This window comes from Canis lupus, chromosome 31 (assembly GCF_003254725.2).
Source record: "Canis lupus dingo isolate Sandy chromosome 31, ASM325472v2, whole genome shotgun sequence".
Lineage (NCBI taxonomy): Eukaryota > Metazoa > Chordata > Mammalia > Carnivora > Canidae > Canis > Canis lupus.
The window spans coordinates 39,470,697-39,497,250 of record NC_064273.1 but is presented as its reverse complement, the minus strand read 5'-3'; the positions used below and the strand labels follow the sequence as shown (position 1 = coordinate 39,497,250).

The following is a 26,554-nucleotide window of genomic DNA, read 5'->3' as shown; positions in this document are numbered from 1 at the left end:
GCCGCTGGCAGAGATGCAGGTGCCACAGGCCCTTCCAGCGAGGCCTCCGAGAGGATTGGAAAACGTGCTGTTGGGAGGCTGGAGCAAAGGTGACCGGTGGACGCACGTGGCCAAGAGCTTTGCTGCACTGTGCTCAGTGGGAGGCAGGAACTTGCAAGCGAAGATGCAGGATATCCAGCTGAGCAGGGGTGGCTGCTGCTCCTTTCAGCTCACGCTAAGACGGAGGGGAGGAACTCTGAAGAACTGCTAGCAAAGAGGGCCCAGAACTTGAAGATTTGGAAAATTCTCTGCAAAAACGGAGCATGTGCATTCTGCAGAGAAACCACGGGCGTGGCCGCGACTGCTGGCTCAGAGATCACTCGGGGAGTCAGCCAGTCACCAGCCACGGCCAGAAAGGGAAGTGAAGTGGAGCTGATACCGGCAGAGACACTGCCAGTCTGCATCACAGGAAACAGGCAGGCAGGCTAGAGTAAGATCTTTCAGACTTCTGGGATTCTACAAACACGACCACGTGTTATCGTTCCACAAAAGGGCAGAATGACCCTCACAGTGATATGGGGGCCAGAGGCCATCGGGGGCTGCCACGCCCGGCAGGCCAGGCTGTTTCCTCCTCAGTTTCAGAAGATGGGGTCCTTTCCTCAAGCTCAGCAAGAGTGTCTGCCCAGGGGTCAGGGTGGGGCCTCCATGTAGGGCCACGTGGGGAGGCTGCAGGCTCAGTGGCCCTGAGGGCAGAGCATCCAGCCAAGGAGGATTATTTTCTTAGTCTTAAAATGCAACAGAGAGATGCCTGAGTGGCTCAATGGTTGAGCATCTGCCTCTGGCTCAGGCCATGATCTCAGGGTCCTGGGATCAAGTCCCGCCTCGGGCTCCCCACTCAGTGAGGAGTCTGCTTCTCCCTCTGCCTCTGCCCCGCCCCCTTCCTGTGCTCTCTGTCTCAAAAATAAATGAAATCTTAAGGAAAAAAAAAAAAAAAAACCAGCAAGGACTCTTCAAAGATGCCCAACTTAAAAAGACAAGTTAAGACTGAGAAACTAAAAAAAAAAAAAGAAAAAAAGAAAAAAAAAAAGACTGAGAAACTAACCCAGAATGGAGTAGACTGAGGTGGCAGGGCGCTGAAATACAATACAGAACCTTGGACGGGTAAAAGGGCAGTAGTGGGACAGTAGAGAGGATTTAAATAAGCTCCATCAATTAGCTCATGATATTGTTTCAGCGTCAAATGAAACATTATGATACCATACCGATAACACAAGACAGTAATATTTCAAGAGCCTAAGTGGAAGAAGGTATCTACAAACCCTGTGCTAATTTTTGCAAATTTTTTGTTAAGCCAGACATTATTTCAAAGTGAAAAACTAAAACATGTAGAAGATTTAATATAAAAAGATTTCTTTGACTTGAGAGTAAAATAAAATAAATAACTTAATCATAAATCAGGAGGTTTTCTCCTCAAGATGCCTAGGAGAGGGACGCCTGGGCGGCTCAGTGGCTGAGCATCTGCCTTCAGCCTGGGGCGTGATCCTGGAGTCCCGGGATCGAGTCCCCCATCAGGCTCTCTGCATGGAGCCTGCTTCTCCCTCTGCCTGTGTCTCTGCCCCCTCCCCCTGTGTCTCTCATGAATAAATAAAATCTTAAAAAAAAAAAAAAAAAAGGAGCCTAGGAGAAAACATACAGAGAAGAGTAACATAGCTTTCGTTCACTGGCACAGCTGCGACGGAGACGGCTGCTGAGAACTGCTGCTCTACCCCAAGACAAGCACAGAGGATGACGGTGACCCTCTGGCCTGCAGGGGGAAAAGGGGTGAGATGGGATCGGCTGGCCAGATGCTCCCCAGATGAGGGAGTACAACAGCTAAGTCATCCAAATTTTCAAAAAAAGTAAAAAATCCAGATGTGGTAAGTATAATAAATTTAACATGCTGGCAATGATTCCACTTCTCCAGTCAAGCAGAACAGATACATGATGATTTTTCGTCAAGTTCTGCCTCCAGCCACCCGTATTCCAGCTCATTCTAGACAACACCTAAAGCTGTTCCTGCTCCGTGTACACAGCAAGGCCCCGAGATCCCACTCTAGGCCATCAGGAGGCCAGCGGGCTCAGCGCCCTCAATACCCACATCCACTAGTCGGCCACACCTGCCCCTGCAGCTCACGGGGCCTCAAGCAGAGGATGGTGGTGCCTCATCCAGCAAGACACCATTTGTGCAACACCTACACTCATTCCCTCTTCATTCCACTCAGAGAGAAGGTAAAGAGCAAAGAACGATAAGCAGGCGAAGGAATGTTATGGCTTCAGTGTGCAAAGACAAGCCTGTGAAAGGGGCTGACACGTACAGCCACACCCACACTGATAAAATTTCCAAGCAAGAACCTACGCTGACACTTGTCTTCAATCAAAATCCCAAAATCATAGAAGATCAAATCAGTTGGAGTGAAAACACAAAAATATATTCCCTTTTTGTAAAGTCAAATTCTTTTCCCACCTTTAATGGGCAAAAGCGGATCAAAGTCACACGGGTCACAGCTAGAAAATAAGCAAAATGCTGGGGATCCCTGGGTGGCTCAGCGGTTTGGCGCCTGCCTTTGGCCCAGGGCGTGATCCTGGAGACCCGGGATCGAGTCCCACGTCAGGCTCCTGGCATGGAGCCTGCTTCTCCTTCCTCCTGTATCTCTGTCTCTCTCTCTCTATCATAAATAAATAAAAAAAATAAATCTTAAAAAAAAAAAGATAAGCAAAATGCTAAAGCACTGCGCTGAGGACACCTACTTGTGCTGCTCCTGCTCCGTCAGGGGTGTCGCTGCACGACGTGTCTCTGCAAACGTCCCCTCCTCTTCCCAGGAGTCCACCATCCTCGGTGGCTACCGGGCTCTCCTCCTGGACAGGCGCATCGACAGCCGGGCCCTTCCTCTTCGCCGTCTTTTTCTTCGGATACGCACAGTCACCTTTTGTTTTTCTCTGTCGGAAGTGAGCAAGCTGCGCAAAAACGTAGAGAAATAGTAAAGGCAAAGATAAGTAAGAAAAAAGTAACAGAACCACAAAGCCAAGGAGCTGGTGGGGAACATGAGGCTCTGGGGCTGGCTCAGTGTACTCAGCCAAACCTCGCCAGACCCACGTCAACCAACAGATCCCTGTCCTACAAACTCTGCCTTCATTAATACCTGCGATGCTAGCATTTAAGTTCAGAATTCTCTCTGAAGTCCCATAACGAGGACTGTTAATTATGCCTACATACGGACGAGAGAAAGCAATACGGCCAATTGGCAAAATAGCTTTCCTAGCCCCTGGCAGTTTTCAGAAAAATACAACTGAAAAAAATACATCTATTAATCAAGACGTGCCTAAGGTTTAAAACTACGTGAATACTAAATCTCTTTTTGCCCCCATTTCCCCCCAAATGAGGAAATATATAGCCTAGCCAAAACTTCCTAGCCATAGAATCTGAGGCAAGGTACAGAAATAGCAAAAAATTAATTAAGCCAGGTCAATCTAAGATCCTCCTTTATGGAATCAGATGTTCTATTTTTCATGACACAGCTCACCAATGCACCAGGGACCTCCACAGAATGTCACCCATCAGAAGACACAACCCAGCTCCGTTCAGCGCCTCAAACTGACAAGGTTTTGGACTCTGTCCACACACCGTCTCCCACTAAGACCTTATTCAAACATAGGAGATCGAACATCGGCTGGTCACGGGGGGCCGTCGGCTCCTTCGAATGACAACCGTGCTCATAAAAGCAAATGCATCTAAGGACTGCTTGTGCAAATGTAACAGAAGTGCTCACTTTCACAGACAGGAAAATCACATAAGGCCACTTGAGCGAGAAAATCCGTGTCTGCGGGACAGAGCCTGCCTTCCAAGCCAGTCCCGTGTTCCCCCCCACATGGTCATGCCCGACTCTGGCCTGGGGCCTCCCAACAAGAGATGCCCGGTTTCATCTTGCAACAAGGTGACCCTTCCTCGTCACCCCTCCATGCACCTTTACTGCAGGTGGGGGCGGGGAGGGGGGAGGGGGAGGAGGAACACATGCCAAGTATTCAACTCCAGCTCCTCTTCATCTCCGGCCCGTGTTGGTGCCGGGCACCTGCCAGCCACCACCTCCCTCTTTGAACCCCAGTCCACGTCTCTTCTTCGCAAGAAGGCTGCACAAGGCCACCCTGTCCCCTGCCTGTTGCCACGAGACGCTGCTGTCAGGCCACGGCGGGCTGCGATGGGCTCCTTCAAAGGATGCTCCTGCAGAGCATCTCCGGTGACCCGGTCTGTGTCAAACCCCAGTGTCCGGCCACTGCCAACCCCAACACCGCACCTTCACGCGGCTCTACCTGCCAACAGGTGACACCGACCCCGCGCTCAGCCCTGCCCCACAGGGCCTGCCACCTGCCGCAGCTCCCAGGGCACCCACAGGCGCCTCGGTCAGGGGTGGGGCCCCGCCAGGAAGGCCAGCCCGAGGGGCCGCTGCAGCAGGGCCCCCCCTCACCTGGGCCCCAGGGAAGGGGAAGCGGCAGGCCCCGTGCAATGTCAACACTTCAGGTGCCCCCGCACCAACACTCCAAGACTTCCAGACGTTAAAAAAAAAAAAAAAAAAAGCTGCATAATTCCAGGTACAGCAAAAATCTGCAGATAGTGTCCAGTAGGAGGAGGCCGCGGCGCTAGCGGGGGGCGGGGCAGCTCCTGAGGCCACGCCCTCAGGCCACGCCCAGGCCACGCCCCTCCCGGCCTAGCGTTTCCCCGCCCCGCGCACAGGCGCAGCCCCGCGAATCCCGGCATGCCCCGCGCCCGGCCTCCACGCGCGGGAGTCCCACCCCCCACGTACGTCCCCAGCTGGTGATTGGCTGCGGCCGCCACGGGGGCGGGGCCGGGCAGAGGGCGGCGGATTCAAGATGGCGGCGGTCAGGAGGCGGCTTCCAGCCGAGTCGGCGGGAAGGGCAAGGCCTTGGCGGCGGTCCCCGGCGCACCGCATCGCTCCTCGCAGGGGACGGCAGCCGTCGCCGGGACCTGCCCTTGGGAACCCGCGCTGGGACAGCGGGAGGAGGAGCAGGAGGAGGCGCCGCCGTTTACCTTCGCTCTCCCGGCCTCCACCTTTCTGCGCCGCTGCTCTTGCTCATCTTCGTCCATCTCCCTCCGGGGTTTCCCGTGGGCCCCCCGAGAGGGCACGGGGTCCACACGCCGCCGCCCTCCGCTCTATTTACACTCCCTCCCCCTAGTCCGGGCTCGCCCTCCCCCCGCGACAACTGTCACGCAGACGTGAGCCCGGCTCCGCCCCCAGCGTGCGCCGTCCGCCCCGCAGCCAATCAGGGGCGCCGTGGTCCTGCCCTCGCGCACGCGCAGTCGGGGCGGGGCGGTCCACACGGGACTCCGCCCCTGCCGGCAGCTGGCCTCCCATTGGCGGGATGAAGGCCCCGCCTCCCAGCGGGGCCAATGGCGGGGCGCGAAGGCCTCGGAGCCCTCTGTGATTGGTCGGATTTGAAGAGGGCGTCGCAGCTGCGGGCGCGGGCGCGGAGGGCGGCTTCCCGGCGCGGGCTGCGGGGCCCTTGGGCGGTCGTGTCCCCCGTCGGGTCCCCCCGGAGCTGCCGGTCGGCGCCAGGGAGCCAGGCCCGGAGCTCGCGGGCCGCGCGGAGGGCCCCTCGGTGGGCGGTGGCGGGAGCCGAACTCCGGTTCCCCGGGCGCCGCCCCCGTGTGACCCCTGGACCGCGCTGCGGCCGCGCGGGGGGGCGGGGCGGGGACTCTCCTCCCTGGGGACGCGCTTCCGGGCGGAGTGGGCACCGGCCCGCAGCCTTGACCCCGGGGTCAGGGGGGGATGGGGGGACCCCGGGGGGGACAGGCCGGGCCGCGCCTTGACCCCGGGGTCAGAGGGGGATGGGGGGACCCTGGGGGGGGGACAGGCCGGGCCGCGCCTTGACCTCGGGGTCAGGGGGGATGGGGGGACCCCGGTGGGGGGACAGGCCGGGCCGCGCCTTGACCTCGGGGTCGGGGGGGATGGGGGGACCCTGGGAGGGAGCGGGCCAGGCCGCGGCATCTATCCGGGGCTCCCCAGGGACCGGCCCGCAGCCTTGACCCCCGGGGTCAGGGGGGGCCCTGGGGGGCGGTGGGGTCAGCCTCCCACTCCTGACGTCACTCGGCCCGGGCTCCAGCCCCAGCGCGGCTGCTGCTCAGAGGGGACTCAGCTGGACACGCTGCCCCCGCGCGCTCTCTAAAGCAAGTAAGTCTTTGAAGAGTAAAGTCTTAAAATTTTCAAAGAAAAAAGAGGAAGACAGCTCTGGTTGTGCATTCGCGGTCTGCGTGGGAGTCCAGTCTCGTGAAATCACTGCTCCTCGGCCTCAGACTTGGCTTGAAGCTGCTTGTCCAGCGGGGAACAGCGCAGGGCCCTATTCCCAGCCCTCGGTCGGCTGCGCAGCTCCATGGAAGCTGATGGACCCACCAGCAACTCCGCGCGTCTCACCCGGTGTCGTGTTGCTGTCGCCAGACCGTCCACGCTCGGGCTTTCACCGAGGGCCGATCCTGTCTAAACGGGCTTCACGCTCTCGGTCTCGTTTTAACTCTTCTCATTCCTGATGGAGATGCCGTTTAGGGTGAAATGGAAAAATGAGAGCGAACCCCTGCCCGCCCCCCGCGCGGTATGTACCGAGAACAGCACCGTGTTTGTCGCAGGATTGGGGAACCGCAGAGCTCAGGCCGGTGACACGGACAAGGTGGGGGCACCCACGTGGGGAGGAGACGCAGGACACCACCGCTGGGCTCCCGCGGCCGTGGGAAATGCAGACGCCGCTGCTGCAGGCGGGGCCCGTCTAGAGCAGGGTAGGGTGACACGACCTCAGGTGGCCTGCGGCAGAGACAAAGGGGCACAGAAAGCAGGACTGCGGTGCGCAGCCTTGTTCTGGGCCCCCGGGGGGCCTGCTGCCCCGCTCACCGGCTCCTGCACCTGGACTCGGAAAGACCGTGTGCAGGCCGTGTGCCTCCTGCTTGCTCCCTGACACGGGACACGTGAGGATGATGCCCTCCCATTAGCGCGCAGTAGTGGCAGCCGTGGACACAAGCGGGTCTCCCACCCTGTGACGCTGTGCAGTCAAAAGCAACCACAACGTGGACCGACCGATCTCCCGCACACCGTGCTGGCAAGTCCACCGCCGGCAAGCGTTCCTCCTCCTAAGGCCGACCACGGCCCTTTGGTTAGTGCAGCCTCCAGCCTTCGCTTGCAGGATTCGGCGGGTGGAGCGGGTGAGTGCGTGGGCTCTGGGCCAGGGGTCCAGCCGGCGGCGCCGAGCGCTGGATCGACTTCCCAAGAGCGGTTGCAGTCCTGGATCCAAGCCTCAGTCCCAGCCTTCACGTGAGCGTACATTCGGAACTCCGTGGGGCACGTGGCCGTCTTCCCACGCAGGGTGGGTTCCCACCCTATGTTCCCTAGCACCCCAGAAACATTTCCGTGGTCCTTCCAGACTACGTTATTGTTGGATCTGACTCCCCGTTTACTCTTAACAATTACAGAGCTGTCCGAGTTATGTAGATACCCCCCCCCCAAGGAGGGAAACAAAACCCTCGCTCGGTAAGTGACTTCCTTCCACAGAGAACAGTGGAAAGGGGAGAAAAATACTGCGAAGAAACCCATTAAAAACACACCTGAAGGGGGATCCCTGGGTGGCTCAGTGGTTTAGCACCGCCTTCAGCCCAGGGAATGATCCTGGAGTCCGGGGGTCGAGTCCCACATCGGGCTCCCTGCATGGAGCCTGCTGCTCCCTCTGCCTGTGTCTCTGCCTCTCTCTCTCTCACTGTCTCTCATGAATAAATTAAAAAATAAATAAGTAAACACACACACACACCTAAGCCAGGTGAGCAGGGTTGGAGTCAGCAATGACATCAGGGCGACCACACGCACGGTGGCTGTGACGTGGTCTTCCTCCTACCAACCTGAAGCCCCCACGGTGGGGACACCTGCAGAATACCTGCAAGCCCTCCCCAGGGCCGTCCTGGGCATCAGGAGCAAGTGAGCCGAGGAGACATGATGCCTGATGCCGCGTGGGTCCTGGGTGGGTTCCTGCCACACAGACGGGACACGGGGCAAAGGGAATAAACACGGGAATAAATGCAGTATGCGTGTGGTTGTCGTTGGTAACGCGCAGTCTAGGTTCATAACGGGGAAGCCACGCGAGGGAACTTACCTCGTCTTCCTGATTCTCCTGTAAATCTGAACTACCGGGCACGCAGGTAGCTCACACGGGCGTGTTACGTATACCGCGTGGGTTACCTCCCAGCTACAGTGAGAAGCGGAGCTGAATCGGTTTTTCTGCTCGCCCAGAACTCCTGTTTGAATGTTAGCGTCATGATGCATATAAGACCCTAAGTACTGACTGCACGTGGGCAATTCCAGGGACCTCTAGCCAAATGTTGGCCACCTGACACGAGTTTTGGGTTCAGGCGTTGCGGGGCGCTGAAGTGTGCTGCCCCAGACTATGGCTCCAGCATCCAATCCACGCGCTGCCCCCGTGTGCAGGTCATTTGTGCAACCCCCGCGGCCTGCACACATGCACTTCCGACCTGACCGGGGTCCGGGGTCTGTCCCTGGGCACCCACCCCTCTCTGGGCTGGGATCCCACAGGGCACCCCATCCTGCCATCACCCCCTGTCTCAGAGGAGTGGTGGCCCCATGTGGGCCCGTGTCCTGCGAGGTGATGGCAGGTGCCTGTGGGGTGGGCCCGCCAGGGAGGCCCCACGCATGTCCCTGGCCAGCTCCTGAGCTGCCCCTTCTGGCCGGGACCTCCTGAAGTCGCAGGGAGGTGGAGCCCCTCCCTGACCTGGTGCCCAGGCTCCACTCCCGCCCTAGAGGGGGCTGGGGGCTCGGGCCTCCTGGAGGCAGTGGCGGATGAGGCAGGCCCCGCAGCACGGGGTACAGATGCCGCCCCCACCCCGTACTCCTCTGGGCTCTGTTCTGAGGCTGGGGGCAGGGCGAGGGAAGGTGGGATGGTCCTCCGCGCGACCTCGCGCTGTCCCCTCCAGCTGCTGCTCACTGCCCCTCATCGGCCCCACTGGCCGCACCCGGAGACTCGCAGTGTTGACAGGCAACCCCCGTGGGGGAGGAGGCCTCTCAAGGACACCCGGCAGCCGGGGCCTTCCTGTGTCCACAGCACCTGGCAACCGCCTGGCAACGCGGTGTCCTCCTGAGAGGCAGCTGCCGCCCACGCGCTGTCCCCAGCAGAGTCCTGCGGGGGGGCCCCTGGGTCGGGTGGCTTCTCCGCGGCCGGTGCTCCTTGCAGATGATCTGAGAAGCAGGGAGGGAGGGGCCGCGGCGTCCGGGATGCTGGACTCCTCGGTGGCAGACGCGATGACCCAACTGACCCTGAAACTCTTGGAGAAGGTAAGGGTTGGGGGGAAGGATCGTGCTTTTAGCAGCTTGTCAAGGAAGCACGGCCCTGAAGCGAGTTGTTGCACTCGTCAGGGGGCTCCTGCTTCTGAACCCCAACACTTTGCAGTGATGAGGGACTGTGGTTTCTTGGGTTTGGTTTTTTTCCTCTGCATTTATGCAGAACCAACTAGGTTCTTCTGACAACTTCTCGGCCCAGAGGCAGGTGCCCCATGGGCTGGAGCACTCGGGCGCACCGCCGACGTCTGCAGAGCCTGCCGGGTTCCGCGTGTGAGAGGCAACGGGCCTGGCCACTGCAGGATCCGCAGCCTCGTGGGCCGGCCCTGGGTCCCTCCTGACACGGCCTCCTGTCCCGTCGTCCCCTGAGGTCCCATGGCTGGCCTGTCCCCATGGGCGCCCCATGCAGCACCTTGTCCTGGGCGGCCTGGGCCGGCTGGGCTCACCCTGCTGCTCGCCGGGCTCCGGGGGTCACAGGCGGCGGGACGCGCTGGCCGGAGTCAAGCTCCTGGGAGAGCCGCGGATGGGGGGGTCGTTGGCGTCAGCCCATGGGCCCTGACACTTGTGGGTGGAACTTGTGTGTGCACCGAGCGTGGCTCGCGGGGTCCCCGGGGGCACGAACAACCCTTGCCCCCTCCCACCTGCCAGCTGGGTACCTCCACCCCAGGCCCTCTGGGGCGTCATCCCCGCAGCCTACGGGGCAGGTGCCCCACTCCGGGCCCTCAGCCCACCCACTCACATCCTCTGCCCTTCTCGACACAGAAACTAGAGCAAGAGCGTGAGCACGTGGGAGGGGATCCTGAGGACCCGCGCGTCACGCCAGGTAAGACTCCTGGACCCCTCCCTCCTCCTGAGGCCGGCGCGACTGTCCTTGGCTTTTCCCTTGCGCTCAGGGTAGAAAGGCGTCCGCTTTCATCTTTAAAGCACGTACACGCGTGCACCCACGCACACACGGCCCCCACAGCACATCACAGCCTCACGCAAGCCCCGCGAGGGGACCCGTTCACCCTTCCCAGTTTGCAGATAGGAACTAGAGGTCCCGTGAGGTGGCCACGCCTGGGCCAGGCCCACGTTGCTGCAAGCTTGTTCGGGGCCAGGGGGCTGCGACCTGTCAGGTGGGCGCATCCTCGGGCCCAGAGCAGGCCCCCGGGCCCCTGCCACCCTGGCCAAGGGTCAGGCTGTCAGGCCACAGGAACTAGGGGGAGGCCGGCCCTCCCTGGGGACAGCGTCCAGGTGCAGGGGGCCTGCAGGGGCTGCGGCGCGAGCCCCAGGGCCATGGGAGTCCAGACCGGGAATCCCAAGCCAGGCGACCTGGCCGGCGAGGAAGAGCAGGGCCCTGCAGTGGGCCGGGCCGAGGGACTCCTGGGGCCGCCCAGGCCTGCGCTCCATCCTCCGCACAGGGGCGGGCGGGGCGGGCGGGCGGGGGGGGGGGGCGGCGGGCCGCGCTGTGTCCAGAGGAAGGAGGACTCTTGGGAGCCGCTCTGGAGGCAGCGGGCGGCGGGCGGGCCTCCGGGGCTTGGGGCGCAGGTGCTCGGCGGGAAGGGCCTCCCACCCGGGGCAGGGCGGTGCCGGGCCCCGGGGCGAACCTGCTCCTTCCTGAGTGAGCGCGTCCCCGCAGGAGGCGAGGACCGGCCCGACGCGGCCCTGCTGGGCGCCCTGGGGAGGCGCCGAGACCTTCTGCGGACGCTCCGGGTAGGCGCGAGGCCCGCGGGGAGGGGCGCCTGGGGCGGGTTCTTCGGGCGGCGTGGCCGAAGCCCCTGCCCGGCTTCACAGCTTTGGGGGGAAACGCTGTGCGGGGCCCGGGGCCGCGGGAAGCAGCGAGGGCCGGAGGCTCCATGCTGAGCGGCGGGGGCAACCGGCTGAGCCACGACCTCGTGCCCGGGGGCCGGGGCTCAGCGCGCCCCGTGGGCTGCACGTAAGGAACCAGCACACACTGGTCCGTTACTTGGTAAACTTAAGTTTAAAGTCCCCTCCCCCCACGAAGGAGGGTGGTCCCCATGCGTGCCCCACGCCACGAGCCCGGCTCCGATGCCCGAGTGAGTGCCGCGTGGGGCAGGAGGACGCCAGCGCCCGCTGGGCCAGGTGCGGTGCGCCCCGGCCACCGGCTCCCTCCCCGGTGCATCCCCGCTTCGGTGTTGCAGGAGCAGCGCCTCCTGGAGGAGGCCTCCGGGGCCCCAGCCCCGAGCCGCCCGCCACCCCCGGCCACACCCCCCCTGGGCGTCTACCCGGCCGCACCCCTGCCCCCAGGGGCCCCGGAGCCGCCTTGGCTCATCCAGCCCTGGGTAAGCCCTGGGGCCGCCCGACCGCAGAGCCCACGCGGGGAGGACGCGGGGACCCCTCCTCCGAATGGCGGCCGTGGGGGCTGTGGGGGGTCACAGGGAGGAGCCGGCTGGGCCCTGCAGGGGACCTCGTGGCAGCCCTGGGATGGGAGGTCGCCGAACCCTCCACAAGCCAGGTGCAGCCCCGTTGGGGGCTCAAGCTTCAGCCTCTGAGTTTGAGGGTGAACACGACACACCGGGCGCTGGGCGTCCAGACTCGGCCCCGTCCATCCGGCAGCGTGTCCCATGTGGAGGGCGAATCACGCAGAGCACCTTGCGGGGGTGGGTGGCGGGCGTGTCCTGGGCCCTGACCATGGGCTCCTGATGGTGGGCTCCTCGCAGGCCCTGCAGCCTCTGGCCGCCGCTGTCCAGCCGCTGCCCCAGGCCGGGCCGCCCCCCCGGGGACCAGGGGGGATCAAGGAGGGTGAGTGTGTAGCCTCCCCCGCCCCATGCGACTAAATCCTCTCCCAGGTGCGTCTGTGACAGGGTGGTCGCCTGGGGGCAGCGTGTGGCCTCCTGGTCGCCTGCATGTTAGCGTGTTGACCTTAGAAACCTTAGGAAACTCTTCTGGGGCCTCTGAAGGAATGAGAACTAGGAATAGGGAGAACTGGGGATGGCCCGCTGTACAGGTGGCTCACCCGCTCCCCTGGGGGCGTCTGGGGCTCTGTGGTGACGCCACGGCCATCGGCTCAGGTCGTGGTCGGGGTCCCGGGATCGAGTCCCACGTCGGGCTCCCCACATGGAGCCTGCTTCTCCCTCTGCCTCTGCGTCTCTGTGTCTTTCGTGAATAAATAAAATCTTTAAAAAAATTTTTTTAAAAAAACACCCAATAAATGGTTTCTCCTTTTAGGTAAGTTTTTGTTTTGTTTTGTTTTGGGGGAGGGGCAGAGGTAGAGAGAGAATCCCCAGCAGAGTCCCCGCTGAGCACTGACTCCATCCCTGGATCCCAGGCAGCAACCCGGAGCGCGGTGCCCAACCCCAATGGACAGTGTCACCCGGACGCCCCTCACATGAGCTTCAAATCCTGGGATTTAAGGCTGCTTTATTGAGAGACAGAGCAAAGAGCACAAGCTCCAACTGCGCAGTGTGACAGGCGCGGCCGTGGGCGCACGTCCAGGACCCCATCCCCCCCACACACACTGGGGCAGGGGGCGAGCGCGCCCCCCAGAGGCTCCCCGCATGGCTGCCCTGGGCCCTCACGCTGGGCAGTACACCGCGTCCCGCCTGGGCCTTGCTCACATGGTGCTTCTGCTCAGTGGGAAGCTTCCCTGGGCAGGGGCTGCTGCAGGACGGGGGCTGCCCCAGGCAAGTGGCTGCTGACGCAGCCTCCCCACCTCGTGACCTTGCAGGGATTCGCGTTCCGTGGGAGCTGCTCTGTGCACCCCCCGCCTCACCCCATGCTCCCAGGCCTGGGACAAGATCTGTTCCTTGAGGGACTCGGGGCAGAACCCATAGGACAGGTCTCCACAGAGGAAACAGCAGTGTGGGGCCCAGAGGCTTGGCCACCCCCACATCTGCAGGGAGGCCGCTGGGGGCAGAGCTGGCCCGTGGGGAGGCTGCTGCCCACCCCGCTCCCGCCCCATCTGTGGGGGCCCCTTATTTGACTGGGAGGGTGAGGGGTTCCAGGGCCCTGCGTAGAGCCTCGGGGCCTCCTTGCTGTGGGACAGGCTGGGGGAGGTCTCACAGCAGGGACACCTGAGGTGAATTGATGGGTTCAGGGTAAGGAGATGCCCCAGGCCTCGGGGCTTGAAACAACAGAGAAGCGCTTTCTCTGGGTCTGGAGGCCGGAACCCTCAACGCAGGCCCCCCAGCGGCTGGAGGGGGGCCAGGTCCTGGCTTGGCTGCGGGGTCCCTCTCCAGGCCCTCTCCGCTCTCGTAGGAAACCCCATTCCTGGAGGTAGGGCCCGGGATCACCCAGGACAACATCCGCTAAGATCCCTAATTACATCTGCGGGACTGTCAGAGGTCAAGGGGTGGGGTGGGGGTTTTGGGGGGTCTCGCCTCCCGGCCGTGTAGCGTAGGGGGACGTGACTCTGGGCGCAGGACTGAGGCCAGTGGGACACCCTCCTCCACACACGTCCTCCAGCCCCCGAAGCTTCATGCCTCCGACGCGCCCAGGGCCCTGCGCAGCCCCCCACCCCCAGTCCCGGTTGGGGGGCGCGAGGCCGGAGGAGAACGAGGAGCCCCCGCCTCTCCTTCCAGACATGGTGGAGATGATGCTGATGCAGAACGCTCAGCTGCACCAGATCCTGATGCACAGCCTGATGCTCAGAGCCCTGCCCTCATCCGTGTTTTCGCCCCTGGGGGCATCCCAGGCCGCCCCCCTGCACCCCGGCCTGCAGGTAGGCTCTGTGGGCGGCACAGCCTAGGGGGCCACGCAAATGGAAGCCAGAGGCCTGGGCGGCTTTCTGCGTCTGACCCGGGGTCTGCGCGTGAAGCTCCGGGCGCCCCCCTCCCACCGAGAGGCCCAGGCTGGGCCAGGCCCTCCGTCTGTCCCTCCCTCCGTCCTTCCCCTCCTTCCCCTCCCTCGCCCCCTCTCCCCTGCTCCTTTCCCCATCCCCCCATCCCTCCCCCTTTCCTGTGGGGCCAGCAGGGTGCGCCCAGGGAGCAGGGCCCATGGGCTGCCGTGTGCCGGGCCTCACTGGCCTCCCGCGCCTGCAGAGGCCCCGGGCGCAGTCCGTGCATCACCACCACCACTACGCGCCCCCAGCCCCCGGCTCCCTGCCGGCTTGCCCGCCCTGGCCCGCGCTCCTGGCCACCCTCCCGCCCGCACCCGGCCTCCTGCCTGCGCTGCACCCCCTGGCCGGCCCCGCGGCGGCCGGCAGCCCGTGAGTCCAGGCCAGCCTCGCGGGTCGGCGCGGTGGGACCCCGGGGCCGGCTGCACCTCGTCGCCCCTGCTGCTGGCGCGGTGGCCCCGTCTCCCGGGTCCTAGGCCGTGGCAGGGAGTCTGGAAAGGCCCTACCCCCTTCCAGGGGAGGCAGGGGGGCCCCCGGGGGTCAGGGCTCGGGGTGGGCCCGTGCCAACCCCCTGGGGAGGCCGCCTGGGGCCTGGGCGTCGGGCCAGCAGGGCAGGAGCGGGGCTGTCGCGGTGTCCGCGGGCCGGGCAGGGCGGTGACGGCGTCTGGGCCTCCCGGCTCCCCTAGGCCCGCCTCTGACGGCGCGCTGCCCACCCAGGCAGCCGGCCCGTGGGCCTGGGCGCGCGGACTCTGGTAAGCAGGGTCCCTGCGGCCCCTCGGGTGTGGTCGCCGAGGCCCCGAAGTCGCCAGATGGGCCCGGGGTCTCGTCAGGAGAGGTGGCCCAGGGGCCCTGAGAGAAAGGATCCACGGAGCCCGCGGCTCGCAGCACAAACCTTCCCGCGGGGAGCAGTCTCAGCGGAGCGGAGCGTGAGGGCGCCCGGCTGCTGCTTCCCCCGGGGAGCCCACGGGGCCACGGCCGGGCGCCTCTGCGTGTTTGCCTCCCTCGGGTGGCGGGGTCCTGACCTGAACCTCATCTGCACTTTCTTCACTTTTCCTTTGTTTTTAAAGATTATTTATTTATGGGGGGCAGAGGGAGAAGCAGGCTCCCCGCGGGGAGGCCAATGTGGGGCTCCATCCCAGGGCCCGGGGTCACGCCCTGAGCCTCGAGTGCCCCATCCCTTGCTGTTTTAATTTTCACGTAAATGTCATTTTTAAGGGGATCCTTGGGCCGCTCAGCAGTTTAGCGCCACCTTCGGCCCAGGGTGTGACCCAGGGTCCCAAGATCGAGTCCCGCATCGGGCTCCCTGCATGGGGCCTGCTTCTCCCTCTGCCTGTGGCTCTGCCCCTCTCTCTCTCTCTCTCTCTCTCTCTCTGTGTCTCTCATGAATAAATCAATAAAATCTTTTTTTTTAAATGTCATTTTTAAGTGCTACACACGTTTTCATGGGCACTCTTGGGGTAAGCTCTCACGCCCCGAGTCCCACACCAGCCAGAGCGCCCCTCGCTCAGCTCCGGCCCCCCGGGAGCAGACGGCAGTGGCGGCTAAGCGGGCGCCGCGCAGGTGCAGCCCACGAGCCCCGGGCGCCGGGAGCCCCCGCAGGACGGCGGTAGGTGTCCCCACGGGCCACCTGGCACCAACGTCTCCGAAGTGCAATGCAAGGTCTGACTCCGCTTATTTTCACGTTGACATTTTCTAACACGGTTTATTTTGTAAGTTCTCAACATAATTTTGATTAACACCAGGAAGCCCCCTGACAGAGGCGGGCGGTCCCTCGTGGCCCAACACACGGGAAGCCTCCATTCTGTCCACGTCCGGAGGCTGGCAAGCCCGGGTCTTCACCCGCAGGACCGTCTAACGCTGCCAGTCACTAACTCTGACGACAGCCGCCGTCCGCGGTCTGGCTGGTTGGACACCGTCGGGCCAGGCCCTGGCAGCTGCCCCCACAGGCCCGGGGGGCAGGGCTTCCGCGCCCCCTCCCCAGGTCCCACTAGGTGGTCCGAGTGGCTCAGAGCTCCGGCCGCGTGAAGCGGGCGTGCACGTGGGCAAGAAGGAGCAGGGGTGGGAGGCGGAGCACAGCGCTTGGGTGCCCTCGGGTGGGGGGGGGCACCCTGGCCGCGAGGATGAGCGCCCACCAGTCTCCAGGCTCTGTGGGATCGGGCCTTGCAGGGAACCCTGGCACAGGCCTGGGCAACCCAGGGGCCCCGGGAGGAGGGGGTGCTGGCGCTCGCGGAGCCCGGGTGGGTGGCTGGGGGCGGGGGGGTGGGCGCGACAAGCACACAGCCAGGGAGAGCTGCTGCCACGCAGGTCAGGGTGCGGCTCACACTGCCCTGCGGCCTTCAAGGATTAAACCCCTCCGAATCCACGGAAAAGAAAAACCAATAGAAAAATGAGCACAAGGGGCCCTTGGGTGGCTCAGCTGGCTCACTGGCCAGCTCCTGATTCGGGGTCAGGCCACGACCTCGGGGTCGGGAGATCAAGTCCCTGGTCGTCAGGCCCCTTGCTCCGTGGGGAATCTGCTTGGGAGTCTCTCTCTCTCCCTCCTGCTCCTTCCCCACCAAATAAATCCTCGGAAAAGGAAAATGAGTGCAAAACATGAGCAGCTACGGTGGAGGGGACACCAACGAATAGGGTCACTGGTGACGAGGACTGCAGGACAGCTTTAGCCCATGCATGACCAAGGGGGGGACGGGCTGTGTGGAGGCTGGGCCCTGGGCCCCAGGGTCAGAGTGGGCTGCGGGGGGACAGTGACCAGGTCCTGTGGAAGCACTGGCCATCGCCTGATAGAGCGGGACACCCCCTGATGTGGCCATGAAGCACGGGGATGTCCGACATTCCAGCTGGCAGGAGTGGCAGGTTTTGGGACCCCTTCGGCCTTTTTTTTTCCTTTTTAAAGATTTTATTTATTCATGAGAAACCCACAGAGAGAGGCAGAGACCCAGGCAGAGGGAGAAGCAGGCTCCCCGTGGGGAGCCCGACGTGGGCCTCGATCCCAGAACTCTGGGATCACGTCCTGGGCCAAAGGCAGACGCTCAACCACTGAGCCACCCAGGCATCCCCCCTTCGGCCTCTTACAAAGAACGGCAGAGGCTAGAGCTTTGTGGGGTCACCTTCAGTCTTGGCTGAGACGCTAACGGGCAGGCGTGCAGGCCCACAAGGCTTCAGGAGCGCCACAAGCCCAAATCTGCGTCCCCAAGGGCCCAGGGACAGTCCAGGCTGAGACACAACCAGTCTGGTGGGAAATGCATTTTCATGCTTTTCAAGTGGCTTCACGGGAGAAGCCCAATTCTCAGAATTGTAGTATCCCCGGCTTTATGGCCAGGAGGCTGCGTGTCATTGCCGTGCCCTCTCCAGAGCTCCAGGCAGGGCCCGTGGTGCTGCTGCCGACGCCGGTACGTGGGAGGCCCAGGCGTGCGGGCCCAGTTGGCCTGGTGTGCCCCCACGGCCTGCTCCCGTGATGCCCTGGGCCCAGCACAGCTTGCATAGGCTGTGACGTCCCCTGTGTTTATTTCAGTTTCAGAAGCTAAAACAGGAAATACTGACGGAAAGAGGCTGTGGAACGTGGCAGTAGGAGCTCAGGGCACCTCCTGGAGCCAGGAGACACAGCTCAGCGGGTGGGCGGGGATCTGGGGGAGAGCTCTGGCCTCAGCGGTGTCCTGGGGAAGGGGACTGACGCAGGCTCCCGAGCAGGGGCTGCACCCCCTTCAGTAACGGATGCGGTTCCTGTGAAGAATGAGGAACGAATGGAAGCTTCTCTTATACTTTCAGAAAAAGGTTCCACTTACGCAATTTTGGTTCAGAGCGTGTGTTACTTCTGCAGCCCCATGGGCCAATAGCGACCAGCAGGGCCTCAGTTTGCTGGAGTCTCTGGTCCTCAGGCCCCAAAGGGAGGGTCCATCTGTCTTCCACGTGTTGTCCCTGTGCCCTGCAGAGTCCCTCAGGTGCCACCTGGGTGCCAGGCCTCCAGCACCATCAGAAGAGGCCCCGGCTCAGGGGCTGGAGCCTGGTCCCCGTGAGCCGGCTCAGCTCCTCAAGGACCTGCTTCTCCTTCTGGTACATCTGAAAGAGGAGTGGAAACCCACTGTGGCCCCCCAGCGGCCCGACCCGGGTGCCCCTGGGGGAGGCCCCTCCCAGAGCCCGTGTCCCAGGCTGTGGCACGAGGACCCCCAGCGGCCCGAGCCCAGAGCCCGTCCGAGCGTGCATGTTCTGACCTTGGTCCCACCTGATAAACACCAGCCTCTCTGCTCAGACTTTTTACAGCTAACGAGTAACACAGTAGCGTTTGCAGAGCCCAACATTCTGGACAAATACTGTCTTCTCCTGGGGCCCCATGCTGCTGGAGGGCCGTGCCTACCTTTCGCCACTCGGCCTCTGTGCTGTGTGTGAAGCCCAGCAGGTGACAGAGCCCGTGGGCGGCAGTCACCTGTCGGAACAACGAAACAGCTGTTTCAGGGACTGGTCAGACCAAGCCTGGGGGGGAGGGGCGGGAGGAAGGCAGGGAGAAGTCAGCCCACGCCTGGTGTGCAGTAGGACCCCAGGGTAGGTGGAGGGTACCCGGGGCTGTGAGCAGGTGCCTGTGTGCAGCTGGGGGCCAGGAGGAGAGGGGCCTGGCCCTGTTCTGGGGGATGAGGGTCCCAGGGATGGTGGGCTCGCCCTCTGCTGCAGGTAACAGCCTCCAGGGAGGTGGGTGTGGGTGGGGGTACAGGAGGGAGTCGATATGCACGGTGGCCCCACAGGGGCACACAGCGGCCACCCACAGCGACCCTGGAGCAGAGCCCACACTGAGCAGCCCTTTCTCCACCAGGGCTCTGGCCCCTCTCGAGAAGAAAGCCCGCCGTAGAACCCTGCAGGGAAGGTAAGACACGGTCGCTTTCGGAACACCCCCCCCCCCTTTTTCTTTCAGGTCAAGGAGAGGAGAGGCCAGTCCCAAGGTCCCGGAGGCTACGGTTCAGGGAAGGCGTCCACTCCGCAGTTCTGAGGTCACGGACATGACTTGCTGACTCCCTCTGGCCCGTTTCCGGCCTGCGGGGGGCCAGCGGCCCGGGCCTGGGGGAGAGAGAGGGTCCCCGACACCCGCCGCGGGCCTCCCTCCCGCAGTAGCCGGGCTTCCGGGCGGCGGCCGGCCGTGCTCACCGTCAGGGCGTCATAGTAGTCCGCGTCTCCTCGGCACCGCTGGAAGACGTACTCCACTCCTAGGACGATGTCGCCCAAGTTGTAGTCATCTCGGGAACGAGGCCGGGGAAGCTCGCCTGCTTTCACGTTCTGCGAATGAGGAAACCCCGATTGGGAGACGACGACCTCGGGGCTGACGTGATGACGGGCCTGCACGTCCCATTCCGGGACACGCTGCCCAGGGGTGCGGGGGGCGGGGGAGGACACACAGCAGAGCCCGTTTACGGGCGACCGGACCCCACCGGGCTGCTGTCCCCTGTCCCTTCTCCAGCAAGTCACGCTGCCCCGCGTCGGTACAATCTTCTATCTGTTCCTTCTGTTTGTTTAGTCCCGAACATTCTTCCACGTTTTCCCACATAAACCCGAGAAACCACCAGCGCCTTCCCCTGAGGCCTGTTCACACGAAGCGCGTCGCGTGGACAGATGCTTAGGGTGTTAACGTGTCTCCTGTAAGGAAGAAATACCAAGCGACCGTCCCAGCTGCTTGTGGTTCAGCAGCTCCCCTCCCTCCCGGCGCCACACGCTGCGGCTGGCCTTCCGAGTCTCGCCTCTGCTGTCGCGCGTGGGAGGCCCTGACCGTTGCGGGCGGCGTGCACATCGTGGCCTAATCGCTCTTAGGTTTGTTGAAACCACTTTTTCAGTGTTATCTTCCATTTTCAGTGAAAAAATCCAGTGTTAGGTAAAAGCTTCACCCGCACGTATTTGGTACCCGGTACCGAGTCGTACTTGGGATTCAGGAAGCAGGGGCGCCGGCTCCAGGGGCCAGGCGGGGCTCTTGAGCTGGGGTTAGGGGTTTGAGCCCACACTGGGTGTAGCGAGGACTTAAAATAAGTAAAAAATCTTAAGGAAAAATGCAGAGGCTGATGGCCGGAGGCGGGGCCTGAGCGGGACGCGCGCTTACCTCGTGAAACGGAAAGGAGAGCACGTCGGTGGGGCGGTCGTCCCCGCGGTAGGCCCTATTGAGGCGCTGCATGCCCTCGTTGTCCACGCACAGCAGGCCCAGGTCGAAGTCCCGCACGCCCAGCACGGCCCTCAGCAGCTCCACCCGGGAGCGGAGTGGCGCCCTCCGGACGGGGACAGCCCGCTGCGGGACGCGGAGCACCAGGCTCATGGCCAAGCCTCAGGGTGCTTGGGGCCGGCGGTCAGTGGGAGGTTGTGGGGGGTCCCCGGGGGGTGGCATGTACCGCCGCGGAGACACGAGGATGAGGGCGTGGGGGACGGTCGTCGAGTCACGGAGAGTCAGGTAGGAGCCTTTAGGGAGGATGGGATCGAGTCGGGTAGGAGCCTGCAGTAAGGATGGACCGGATCAGGGTGGGAGCCTGCAGGGAAGACGGAAGCCTGCAGTGAGGATGGACTGGATCAGGGTAGGAGCCTGCAAGGAGAACGGGATCAAGTCAGGGTAGGAACCTGCCGTGAGGACTGGGATTGAGTCAGGGTAGGAACCTGCAGTGAGGACGGGATCGAGTCAGGTAGGAGGACTGCAGTGAGGATGGACTGGATCAGGGTAGGAGCCTGCAAGGAGGATGAGATCAAGTCAGGGTAGGAACCTGCCGTGAGGACGGGATTGAGTCAGGTAGGAGGCTGCAGTGAGGATGGACTGGATCAGGGTAGGAGCCTGCAAGGAGGATGGGATCGAGTCAGGGTAGGAGCCTGCAGTGAGGACAGGAGCCTGCAGTGAGAACAGACCAGATCACGGTAGGAGCCTGCGGTGAGGACGGGATCGAGTCAGGTAGGAGCCTGCAGTGAGGACAGGATTGAGTTAGGTAGGAGCCTGCGGTGAGGACGGGATCGAGTCAGTTGGAGCCTGCAGTGAGGACAGGATCGAGTTAGGTAGGAGCCTGCGGTGAGGACGGGATCGAGTTAGGTAGGAGCCTGCGGTGAGGACGGGATCGAGTCAGGTAGGAGCCTGCGGTGAGGACCGGTAGAGCAAGGATGTGAAGGAAGAAGGGGAGGCTGTGAGGTGAGGTGGGGGAGGCGCGCTGAAGTGGCGGGAGGAGAGCGGGGAGGGGTGAGGGGGGAAGACGGGAGGGCTGAGGGGTGAGGATGGGAGGGGAGCGGGGAGGGGTGCCGCGGGGGGAGGGGGGAGGACGGGAGCGGTGAGGGGGGCGGGAGGGGTCGGGCCGAGCGCCGAGGGCCCCGCGGGGTCCGGGCCGCCGTCCGAGGCTCGGGCAGCCCGGGGGGAGCGAGCGCACCCCTCCCCGCGCCTCCCCGCGCCTCCCCGCGCCTCCCCGGAGCCCGGAAGCCGGCGGCTCACGTACCGGCCCGAAGCGGCGGCCCCGCCTGGACCCCGCGCACCGGAAGTCCCCGGCGCCGTCCGGCAGCGAGCGGAACCCGAGTGCGGCGGGGCGCGGGGGGCGCGGAGCCGCGCGCGCGGACCGGAAGTTGGTCCGCCGCGTCTGTGTGCCCGGGCGCGCCGCGGAGGGCCGGCTCGGGAGGCCGCGGCGTGCGGTCTGTGGCTCCCGCCGGCGCGGAGGGCGCCCCGGGGCGGCGGCGGCGGGTCTCGGGGTCTCGGAGCCGCACGGTGAGCCCCGGCGGAGGCCGCTCCCCCCCGCCCGCCCCCGTGGTCCGCGGCGTCGGCCCCGCAATTCCCTGGTCGGCGGCGTCTCTGCGGGCCGCGGCGGGCCTCGGGCCTCGTCGGGGGGCCTCGGAGGTACGGGGGTGCGTGAGTGTGTGAGTGTGAGCTCCCGGGGGGCGCCCCATGATTGTGTGAGTGTGAGCTCCTGGGGGGGCCCCGTGAGTGAGTGTGAGCTCCTGGGGGGCGCCCCGTGAGTGTGGGCTCCTTGGGGAGGCGTCCCATGAGTGTGTGAGTGTGACTATGAGCTCCGGGGGGGGGCGTCCCGTGTGTGAGTGTGAGCTCCTGGGGGGGCGCCTCGTGAGTGTGTGAGTGTGAGCTCCTTGAGGGGGGCGTCCCATGATTGTGTGAGTGTGAGCTCCTGGGGGGTGCCCCGTGAGTGTGCGAGTGTGACTATGAGCTCCTGGGGGGCGTCCCGTGAGTGTGAGCTCCTGGGGGGGCGCCTCGTGAGTGTGGGCTCCTTCGGGGGGCGTCCCATGAGTGTGTGAGTGTGACTGTGAGCTCCTGGGGGGGGGCGTCCCGTGTGTGAGTGTGAGCTCCTGGGGGGGCGTCTCGTGAGTGTGTGAGTGTGAGCTCCTTGAGGGGGGCGTCCCATGATTGTGTGAGTGTGAGCTCCTGGGGGGAGCCCCGTGAGTTAGTGTGAGCTGCTGGAGGTGCGTGTGTGTGAGCTCCTGGGGGGGCGCCTCGTGAGTGTGGGCTCCTTGGGGGGGCACCCCATGAGTGTGTGAGTGTGAGCTCCTGGGGGGTGCCCCGTGAGTGTGTGTGAGTGTGAGCTCCTGGGGGGGCGCCCCGTGTGTGAGTGTGAGTGTGAGCTCCGGGGCTGGCCCGGACGGCCTGGGAGGGGCGGGGAGGGCATCGCCACCGGGCGTGCAGGGTGGAGAGCGCCCCGCGGAGAGAGCTGGGAGGAGGGAGGCCGGCGGGTAGGAGCGCCGGTCCCCGTCCCCGTCCCAGTCCCCGTCCCGGTCCCCGTCCCGGTCCCCGTCCTCGTCGTAGCTCTGGCTGCGGGCGGCCGTCTGAGGGCAGCTGCGCCCCTGTCCTCGCGGCGGAGCCCGGACCAGCCCCGCGGAGCGATCACAATGGTTTCCTCGTCTGCGTCTGCAGGGGCGCCTTGAAGGCCGGTAGCGAAGCCATTTGTTCTTTCCACCCCCGCCCCCCATGTTGCCCAGAAACTGACCCCTGCCCCTTCGGTTTGTCCGACTTCAGTTTCCCGAGCTCGCTCGCAGGTTCTGATGGGCGACGCGGTGACGTTGGAGCGGCGGTGACGTGGAGCGGTGGTGACGAGGAGCGGCGGTGACGGTGACGTGGAGCGGCGGTGAGGAGGAGCGGCGGTGACGTGGAGCGGTGGTGACGAGGAGCGGCGGTGACGGTGACGTGGAGCGGCGGTGAGGAGGAGCGGCGGTGACGTGGAGCGGCGGTGACGTGGAGCAGCGGTGAGGAGGAGCCGCGGTGACGTGCGGCGGCGGCCCCCGGGGAAGGCGCCAGGGAGCGGCGACCGACCAAGATGAACCCGACGAATCCCTTCAGCGCGCCGCAGCCGCAGCCGCAGCCGCAGCCGCAGCCGCAGCCGCAGCCCGGGGCCTTCCCGGCGTCCAGCAGCGCCTCCATAGGAACGTTTCAGGCTAAGCCGCCCTTTCGATTCGGGCAGCCTTCTCCTTTTGGACAAAACAGTGCGTTGCCGGGGAAGACCGCGGGGTTTTCCCAGGCGTCCGGCTTTCCGACGGCCTCTGGAGGCAGCCATTCGGCTTCCGCGCAGCCCTTAGGATTCTCCCAGACCTCGACCGTCGGACTCTTTCCTGGCCTTGAACACGCTCCGGCTTTTGTGGCTGCGGCGGCGTCTGCAAGTTCAAGTGCGCCTGCAAACCCAGGATTTAGTTTCAAGTCCCCCAGTTTTGGGGCCTTCCCGAGTACTTCTGCGTTTGGACCGGAAACTGGAGAAATAGCAAGCTCTGGGTTTGGGAAAACAGAGTTTAGCTTTAAACCTCTGGAAAATTCTGTGTTCAGACCAATATTTGGGGCTGAATCTGAGCCAGAGAAAACTCAGAACCCAATTACTTCTGGGTTTTTCACGTTTTCTCACCCAATTAGTAGTGGGCCTGGGGGGCTGGCTCCGTTTTCTTTTCCTCAGGTGACAAGCAGTTCAGCTGCCAATTCAAACTTTACTTTTTCAAAACCAGTCAACAGTAATAATTCATCGTCTGCCTTTACCTCCGCTTTGTCAAACCAAAATGTGGAGGAAGAGAAGAGGGGCCCTAAGGCCCTGTTTGGCGCTTCTAACAGTAGCTTCAGTAGCTTCCCCATCTCCCCAGGGCCTCTGGCTGAAGCATTCCCAGCTAGCAAAACGGGCGTAAGACAGGGATGTGAAGAACGGGTTTCCCAAATGGACCCTCATTCCAGCCTCATGAAGGGCCTGAAAAGGAAGGAGGAGCAGGATCGCTCCCCAAGGAGACATGGCCACGATGCGGCAGAAGACTTGGACGCTCTGTCGAGGGGCGACCACCCTCCAGATAAACGGCCCGTCCGCCTCAATCGGCCCCGGGGAGGCACCTTGTTTGGTCGAACCATACAGGACGTCTTCAAAAGCAATAAAGAAGCAAGTCGTCTGGGCAACAAAGAATCTAAAAAGGACATTGGCTGTGTCGAGTCTGGGGAAAATGACCACGTGACCATCCCAGGGGGGAGTCCGTCTGTCTTGGCACCCTCCCGGCTCCCAGGTGTGAATAAAGAGGAAGAAACTGAAAGTAGAGATAAAAAGGAAGGTGAGATTTAAATACGGGCACCATCCAGTAAACCCTGCCGGGTGCTTGGTAAATTTCCCTGGGTCTTAGTTTGTTGTTTCTGGTAAATTTTCTGTAAACACTGGGAATCCTAACAGACCAAGAGCATGTCTTACATACATGGTGCCTCCCACTTGAAATGTTGTATCTGAGAGGCAACTGGTTGGCTCGGTGGGAAGAGCGTGTGCAGCTTTTGATCTCAGGGTCATGAATTGAGCCCCATGTCGGATGTGGAGATTACTTAAAAATAAGTAAATAAATAGACAAACGTTGAAGTTTCACATGATATATTTTTAAAGGATTTATTTATTTATTTATTTTTGAGAGATCACAAGACCAGGGTGGGGGGGGGTTAGAAGGGGAGGGAGACAATCTCAAGGAGGTTCCAACTCCCTGCTGAGCTCAGAGCCTGATTCAGGGCCTGATGCGGGGCTCTAGCTCACCACCCTGAGATCCCGACTGGATCCAGTGGAGCCACCCAGTGGCCCATCTGATACACTTCTGTGCCGCCTCTCTGTCCCCTAGATTCTCTAAGAGGAACGCCTGGACGTCAAAGTAAAAGAAGCGAGAGCACAGACAGTCTTGGGGGTTTGTCTCCGGCTGAAATCACAGCAATCCAGTGTAAGAACATCCCTGACTGTCTCAATGACAGAATCATCCTGGAGAACCACTTTGGTAAAATTGCTAAAGTGCAGCGTATCTATACCAGGCGCAGCAAAAAGCTTGCAGTGGTGTATTTTTTTGATCACGTGAGTATTTCCAAGAAATTAACGTGAGTGAAAAAAAGTTTGAACTTTGTCACTTTAAAACCTGCTTTTTAATCTATGGGTTATTTGCTAGAATTTGGGCAAGCACTCGAATATTTTATTCTTGGAGAGGTTAGAATAGCACTCATAACTTGGAGTTATTCATGTAAGCATGCAGTCCCTACCGCATGCAGCCCTCTAGAAATGCTGGGCGAGTGCTTCCCTGAGGCAGATTCCTCTGAAATGCGTGGGAGTGGCTATGTAATCACACAGCACTTTTTCTAAATTGAGTTTTGATTTATTTGGTCATAGTGCACTATCACTGTAAACATTCAAACAGTACAGAAAATGTAGACTCCCCTAGTAATCCCATTCTCTAGAGATCACTGATGTTATTTGTTGGGTTTATACCTTGACATAAACACATGCATGCCTGACACGTTGGCAGTAGGGTGTCTGCGTATAGGGTGTGTGCATGACCATTCACGTTATGTATTTTTATATCTTTATTGTTTTTCTAAATATTCTTGTCGGGAAAAATCATGTGAGGAATCGGCAAAATAGAAAGCATGTCTTCATACATTTTTTTTTTTTAATGATGAAAGTGTAGCCTGTTAACGTAGGAGAAAAAAAAAAAACAAAGTCTATGGGAGGAAGCACAAAATCATCCATGAGTCTATTGTGTTAGATATCAACTATGCATATTTTGGTTAATATCTTCACAAATGTGTAGTCATGTCTTTACACAAATGAGATCACACTGCAGTGCTGTCTGGTAACCTTTCTGGGTAGCAATCTTGAGTATTTTCTGAAATCAGTAAATAACCTAGATTAGGAAAGGATTGTTAAATGCTGCATGGCACTGCATGCTGTTTACTTACTTGGCCAGTTTTCTATGTGGGGACATTTTGTGCATGTATTTCTGATTGGCTTATATCCTTTGATTAAATTCCTGAGAGTAGAAGGTCTGTGCCAAAATACATGCATAGCTTTAGGGCTTTTGACGTTTATTCCTCTCTATTGTTTTTCTTTTCCCCAATTCGTGGCATTAATTACATTCACAATGTTGTACAACCACCACTCCTATTTCCAGAACTTTTTCATCATTCCCAAAGAAAAGCTCTAACCGCTAAGCAATATTTCCGTTTCCTCCTTCCCTCAGCCCTCGG

The 26,554-nt window shown here is 61.8% G+C and overlaps 4 protein-coding genes across 15 annotated transcripts in view; 2 read left to right on the top strand and 2 right to left on the bottom strand.

Annotated features, from left to right (window-relative positions):
• The window catches only part of PCNT (pericentrin), a 101,618-nt gene extending 96,355 nt beyond the window's left edge, over positions 1 to 5,263 (bottom strand). Inside the window, 2 exon segments of the mRNA XM_049104512.1 lie at positions 2,767 to 2,973; positions 5,060 to 5,263. Of these exon segments, the coding sequence (XP_048960469.1) occupies positions 2,767 to 2,973; positions 5,060 to 5,116 (264 nt within the window). The 5' untranslated portion in view covers positions 5,117 to 5,263.
• A 716-nt stretch (positions 5,264 to 5,979) lies between these two features.
• Positions 5,980 to 14,501, top strand: C31H21orf58 (chromosome 31 C21orf58 homolog). The gene is made up of 7 exons (XM_035709363.2): positions 5,980 to 9,347; positions 10,113 to 10,173; positions 10,969 to 11,042; positions 11,492 to 11,632; positions 12,011 to 12,092; positions 13,871 to 14,010; positions 14,330 to 14,501. The coding sequence occupies exons 1-7, from the start codon at positions 8,856 to 8,858 to the stop codon at positions 14,498 to 14,500; spliced, it is 1,161 nt and encodes a 386-aa protein (XP_035565256.2). The 5' UTR covers positions 5,980 to 8,855; the 3' UTR covers position 14,501.
• A 1,294-nt stretch (positions 14,502 to 15,795) lies between these two features.
• YBEY (ybeY metalloendoribonuclease) lies at positions 15,796 to 23,062 on the bottom strand. 11 transcript variants are annotated; one of them, XM_049104787.1, is made up of 6 exons: positions 21,552 to 21,618; positions 20,737 to 20,805; positions 20,195 to 20,612; positions 19,255 to 19,383; positions 18,476 to 18,544; positions 15,796 to 18,180 (listed from the first exon to the last, which is right to left on the bottom strand). In XM_049104787.1, the coding sequence occupies exons 3-6, from the start codon at positions 20,402 to 20,404 to the stop codon at positions 18,094 to 18,096; spliced, it is 495 nt and encodes a 164-aa protein (XP_048960744.1). In that variant the 5' UTR covers positions 20,405 to 20,612; positions 20,737 to 20,805; positions 21,552 to 21,618; the 3' UTR covers positions 15,796 to 18,093. The 11 variants fall into 11 exon arrangements, with proteins under 11 accessions (XP_048960744.1, XP_048960743.1, XP_025317991.1 ...); XM_049104786.1 differs by lacking the exon at positions 21,552 to 21,618 and adding an exon at positions 20,980 to 21,314; XM_025462206.3 differs by lacking the exons at positions 20,737 to 20,805; positions 21,552 to 21,618 and adding an exon at positions 23,040 to 23,062 and having other exon boundaries at positions 20,195 to 20,665.
• Positions 21,823 to 26,554, top strand: part of LOC112669242 (minichromosome maintenance complex component 3 associated protein) — a 53,420-nt gene continuing 48,688 nt past the window's right edge. The window contains exons 1-3 of one of the 2 annotated variants that reach the window (XM_025462200.3): positions 21,823 to 21,943; positions 23,069 to 24,621; positions 25,165 to 25,388. In XM_025462200.3, coding sequence (XP_025317985.3) covers positions 23,367 to 24,621; positions 25,165 to 25,388 — 1,479 coding nt within the window. In that variant the 5' untranslated portion in view covers positions 21,823 to 21,943; positions 23,069 to 23,366. The remainder of the gene's footprint in view (positions 21,944 to 23,068; positions 24,622 to 25,164; positions 25,389 to 26,554) is intronic. The other variant, XM_049104782.1, reaches the window with a different exon arrangement.

Excerpts from the sequence above, each read along its gene's own strand:
- YBEY (XM_025462206.3), bottom strand. The coding sequence starts at position 20,404 with ATGAGCCTGGTGCTCCGCGTCCCGCAGCGGGCTGTCCCCGTCCGGAGG. Across the intron at positions 18,545-19,254 it reads ACTACTATGACGCCCTGACG|GTGACTGCCGCCCACGGGCT; the intron begins GTGAGCACGGCC and ends TTGTTCCGACAG. Across the intron at positions 18,181-18,475 it reads CAGAGGCCGAGTGGCGAAAG|ATGTACCAGAAGGAGAAGCA; the intron begins GTAGGCACGGCC and ends CTCCTCTTTCAG.
- C31H21orf58 (XM_035709363.2), top strand. The coding sequence starts at position 8,856 with ATGAGGCAGGCCCCGCAGCACGGGGTACAGATGCCGCCCCCACCCCGT. Across the intron at positions 10,174-10,968 it reads GGACCCGCGCGTCACGCCAG|GAGGCGAGGACCGGCCCGAC; the intron begins GTAAGACTCCTG and ends GCGTCCCCGCAG. Across the intron at positions 11,043-11,491 it reads ACCTTCTGCGGACGCTCCGG|GAGCAGCGCCTCCTGGAGGA; the intron begins GTAGGCGCGAGG and ends TCGGTGTTGCAG.